The sequence below is a fragment of the Andrographis paniculata genome, unplaced genomic scaffold, assembly GCF_009805555.1.
Source record: "Andrographis paniculata isolate CXL003 unplaced genomic scaffold, ASM980555v1 Contig53END, whole genome shotgun sequence".
NCBI lineage: Eukaryota > Viridiplantae > Streptophyta > Magnoliopsida > Lamiales > Acanthaceae > Andrographis > Andrographis paniculata.
Genome location: NW_026137588.1, coordinates 2459450 through 2464764, shown reverse-complemented (window position 1 = coordinate 2464764; position 5315 = coordinate 2459450). Strand labels below are relative to the sequence as shown.

Below are 5315 nucleotides of genomic sequence, written 5' to 3'. Positions count from 1 at the left end.
AAAAAATATAAAAGTAAATACTGTGATTATAAATAATTCACAATCATATAAAAATAACGATAAAAAATTCTAAAACAAAAAAAAAATCAAAAAATAAAAAAAATCTCAAAATTTTTTGAAGAATTTAGAAAATGATCACAAATAGATAATATATAAAATATCATATTAAATTATTTATAAAATATAAAAAAATATAAAAATAAATACTGTGATTGTAAAATAATCCACTATCATATAAAAATGATTGAAAAAAACTGTAAAACAAAAAAAGAAAGAAATTGTAAAAAAATAAAAAAAATCTTATAACTCTCGTGATGAAGGATTTAAAGACTGATATCAAATAGACAATATATACATCACATAAATTGTACGCGCTGTAATAGAGGGAAGATTTGTGGAACAAGTAGTCTGATGCCATGCAGTAGCAGCTTAGCGACGCCGACGCGTTTGATGGAGAAAACGAACTTTCTGCAGTAGAAATGTTGAAGGTTTTACCCCCCAAATCCAACCCAATTTGTAAGAACGACTCCTCGTTAGCTTTCTTTTGCTCTTCTGGAGCGGTGTCTTCATCTTCCCCGTATCTGTCAAATTTAGTCAGCTCCATTCTCAATTCCTCGACCCCACAGCAGGCGCTCAGAATTTTCAATTCAGCTTCAAGAAATGTGAACCCCTCAAAAACCCTCAAACCCCATTCCGCCATTGTAAAGTTTCTTGTTGAGGCGAAATTGTATGTGCAGGCAAAGTGTTTGATAAAAGGCCTCATAGAAACTTTGGGGGAAACACGGAGGCCACACAAAGTGTGTTCCTCCATTTTCAATGCGCTTAGCAAAATTCAGGCGTCGGGGTGCAATCGTGATTTGTTTGGAGTGCTGATCGGTGCTTTATGTGAGAAGGGTTTAGCTGAGGAGGGGTATTGGGTGTATAGCAGGATGGGAGAATTGCCTGCAGTGCAGGCTTGTAATGCATTGTTGGATGGCGTTTTGAAGTCGGGTCGCATCGAATTCGTGTGGAAAGTATATGCTGATATGGTCTTGAAAGGCTTGTCGCCGAGTGTCGTGACATATGGAATACTGGTCAATGCTTCTTGTGAGGGGGGTGATATTGTGAAGGCACAGTTGTTGATTGAGGAAATGGCCCAGAAGGGATTGAAGACAGTTGTAGTTTACACAAGCTTGATTCGTGTGCTGTGCGCTGAGGGTCGAATGTCGGAAGCAGAGAGTGTTTTTGCTGGAATGCTGGATGCTGGTATGGTCCCGAATGTCTATACTTATTGTGCTTTATTGGATGGTTATGCTAAGATGGCTGATGTCGCGAAAGTGCGTAAATTGTACTATGAAATGTTGGATCGTCGCGTGCTGCCAAATTTAGTCACATATGGCATTCTTATATATTTGCTTTGCAGAGTAGGGGAGATCAGGGCAGTTAGGAGCTATTTTGTTCATATGGTGAAGTTAAATGCCGTTCCTAATGTTTACGTCTATAATTGTTTGATGGATGGGTTTTGTGAGGCTCGGGATATGTCTTCCGCCATGGTAATGTATAATGAGATGGAGAAATTGGGTATCTGCCCAGATGCTATCACCTATAGCATACTTATGAAGGGTTACTGTCGAATTGATCAAGTTGAAGAAGCAGAGAGTTTGTTATGCAAGATGAATGAAATGGGATTGACGGCGAATTCTGTGATTTACAATTTGCTGATCGATGGACATTGTAAGGCCGGAAACATGGTGAAAGCTGTGGAAATCTGTTCCGAAATGGTGAACAAGGGGATGCAGCCGGATATTGTTACTTTTGGTACGCTTATAAATGGTTATTGCAAAGCAGGACAGCTGGATGCTGCAATGGGGATATACTACGAAATGAAGATCAAAGGTTTCAACCCCGATGTTGTTGCATATACTGCTTTGATCGACGGGCACTTCAAAAATGGTTACACTAATGCAGCCGTTCAATTGTACAAAGAAATGATAGATGCTGGGGTTGCTGCCAATGTTTTCACAGTTTGTTGCGTGCTCGATGGGCTGTGTAAGGATGGACGAATCAATAATGCTGTCAATTTTTTCCTTGAACAAACTGGTTATGGACTATCAGCACATACCGGTCAGTCGGACAACAATTCAGGAGGCAACTGTTGCCCAAACAATGTCATGTACTCAATCTTGATCGGGAGTTTGTGCAAAAACGGAAAGGTATTTAAGGCTAGCAAGTTTTTTAGAGATATGCGAAGGAATGGTCTCCTTCCTGAATTTTCCAACTATATTGCTATCGTTCAAGGACAGTTTGGCGCTAAGCATGTCTTCCCTGTGATGATGCTGCAAACCGATATGCTGAAGAGCGGCGTATTGCCTAATGCAGCCATGTATAAGGTATTGAGTAGAGGCTATCGAGAAATGAATTATTTCGCATCAGCCCAGCAGTGTTGTAATGATTCTGAGAACTTGTGTATGGATGATCCCCGGGTTTCTGTCACATGATTGCACTGTAAAAGGTAAGCTAAAGTTCGGGACCGTAGATTAAACCGAGCAGCATTATGCCTCCGGTGATAATGGCATTTTAGGGACGGGTTCTTGGCTTGGTTATGTAAGATATACAGAAAACATGGAAATTTGGGATGCTACAGGTTTTCAGTTCGAGCCGGATTATCCCTAAATCCAATGTGAGTTTTTCTATATGAATTTAGTTCTCTGCTGCGATTCAATGAGAATGGATAAGAGGCTCATGGGATATTATTCAATGATGAAAATAACTGGTATAGAAATGGTAAAGTTTATACCTGAACGAAGCTAAGTAGAGATGGAACTATAAATGTACATTTGTTGACACTTAATTTCACGTAGTTGTTAATATATATTCGATGCCACTTCTTGTTGGTGTATGTGCTTACAACAGCTTGCTTTGGCTTCTGCACAATTGAAACTAGGAAATGGAAAAGTGAGGACGTGCACCCTCTCCAGATTCGTTCGAATTTGCAGGAGAGCTTAAGGTATGCTTCTGTTCTGCCAAAAGTGTTATTGAAATTTTAGTTCTGTGAAGAATATGCTCATCATGGCTTATATATATGAGTCTGAGATAAACTTAGGAAATGTTTCCATCGATCTTCAACTAAGCAATCGTAAATTTTATTTTATTTTTTGCTTGTTATATATTGATTTGTCCGACAGTTTGTTTTTGTTAGTTGGCTAGAGATGTTATTCAAGTACGATGTTCTGATATGATTGTGATATTTTATTTTTAAACTTGTTGCTCGGATCATACTACATACATGATTTTTTTATTCGATTTATTCAAGAAAAAAAAATGTAGTTTTGAACATCTTTATTCGGCCTAATTAATAGTACATTGATTGGGAATTCCCTTCATGAAAAATCTACAGATAGTGTCTTTGTGTTTGTGTTTTGTGTTGAAATAATGGTTGAATGTAATATTTTGTGAGAAAAAAAAAAAGAATTTCGACTGAAGATCGTGGGGAAATAAAAAACATTTGGTAACATTTCATATCTGAAAATGTTATTTGAAGTTTCCACAGTTGCATGGGCTGAGAAATTGAGGGGAAAAAAAAATCAACTTTGGTCTCATTGAGAGTCAAATAAATTTGATTTTAATCTTATATAGAAAAAATCATCAAAATTAGTCCAAACTAAAATGATTTTAATTAGTTTTAGTCCCATAGTTGAGAAACTAATGGCAATAGCCAATGTCAATGCAACGGAATTTAAATTGTCATCTTACCTGAAGAAAACACGGCCATGTTCATAAAATCCATAGGAAGACCTTTTAGAGAGATGCGAGAGGTGGCCCAATACATTTATGCCGAAAAATCTATAGATTTTGGTAGAAATGCATTAAACTCTGCTCCTCTTACGATGAAATTTCAATGTTTGTTCCGCTTGTGTGCACTGAATATCTTGATAAATATCATCGTCATCATGAATGCATATATATGCAAGCGGGAGCTTTGCTGGTTAGGGGGAGCTAAGGGTGCGTTTGTTTTGTATTTTGGTTTAAAAAAATATTTTTTATGTGAGATATAAGAAATTACGTAGATAATATGAAAATAACGAAAGTAATAAATTAATATCTTTGGGAAATGTGTTAGAAATTTGTTTGATTTTTGCTTGCCTATTTTTGTTGTTATGCTGATGTTATGACTGCCAATTCATTTTGTGAAAGGCATACGTGGCATTTTTATTTTTATTTTTTATTTTGGTTATTAATAGCCTATATAATATTTGATTGAATGAACTGACAATCAAATTTTTGTGATTATTTAGAAGTGTCTGTTAGTGTGTTTTGAATTTGATTGTTGCATTTTATCATATGAAAAAAAAAAGAAAAAAGAGTAGATTGTTTATAATTTACTTCTTTTGGCTTATAACCACGGGTTGTTAAACTGTTATATCGACATCGAAAGGGTATGGCTTGTTCAGAACATTCAGATAGCATAAACTAACCGCCACATCTATGAAGTCATTTCAGGTATCTAAAAATATCCACGTCAATAAAACTTAATATGAGTTTCTCCTTTCTCTTATCTATTTCACATCATATTCTATTTATGACGCGTCATCTGAAAAATTTATCTCATTTCATACACACATCAAAGAAGTTCATTTATAAAAATTTTGTTATATTTACTGGTTTTAATATTCTATTTTATGTTGTTATATTTGTGGATTTTAGTATTATTATTATTGTTTTTTAAATCTGATGTTTTAATTTATATTATTTTTATTTTTATTTTTTAAATTTCAATTACATATTTAGTAATTAATTATATATATATATTTTAATTATTTGTGTAATTTATTGAATAAATTATAAGATAATTACAAATATTGTCGTAAAAAATTAGCCGCGACAGCTTAATTGAAAGCATGTTAGAATTGATTTATTTCGAAAAGTTCCCCGGCTTCCTCGAGAAAGGATTCGGACTATCTTGCGATATCCGAATAATTAATGTAAAAAGAAAGGCAAAATTAAAGCTAGTAATGCAAAAAAAACAAAACAAAGAAAAACTGGAATTAATTAAAAGAAGCGGTGAAAATCCGAAAAAAAGAAAAGATAGAGAAAATTGCGGAGAAAATTTATTTGGATAATATTTTATCCCTAATTATTCTCCAACAACTTCAATCCTCTTTCAACCACTTCCGCATCTTTCTGACCGAGCTTCTTTCTCCTGTTGGGCCATCCTCAAGCCGAACCGGGTCCTTAACATTGGATCAGGGGGGTCGGCAGACCCGTTCGCTGGTTTGGGCCAGCTGGGGCCAGTCGGAAGTTGGGCCGAAAATCATCCTTCTTGAGTTGTGCTTGTA

General features: G+C 35.4%; 1 protein-coding gene across 2 annotated transcripts; it reads left to right on the top strand.

The window, feature by feature from the left end:
* The first annotated feature begins 361 nt into the window (after positions 1–361).
* Positions 362–3240, top strand: LOC127255093 (pentatricopeptide repeat-containing protein At5g61400). Of its 2 annotated transcripts, none has more exons than XM_051280471.1 (2): positions 362–2659; positions 2893–3240. In XM_051280471.1, exon 1 carries the CDS (start codon positions 480–482, stop codon positions 2475–2477), a length of 1998 nt encoding a protein of 665 aa, XP_051136428.1. In that variant the 5' UTR covers positions 362–479; the 3' UTR covers positions 2478–2659; positions 2893–3240. The 2 variants fall into 2 exon arrangements, with proteins under 2 accessions (XP_051136428.1, XP_051136427.1); XM_051280470.1 differs by having other exon boundaries at positions 2924–3239.
* The last annotated feature ends 2075 nt before the right edge of the window (positions 3241–5315 follow it).

Bases quoted from the DNA above. Each gene is read 5' to 3' on its own strand.
- LOC127255093 (XM_051280471.1), top strand. From the start codon at position 480: ATGTTGAAGGTTTTACCCCCCAAATCCAACCCAATTTGTAAGAACGAC.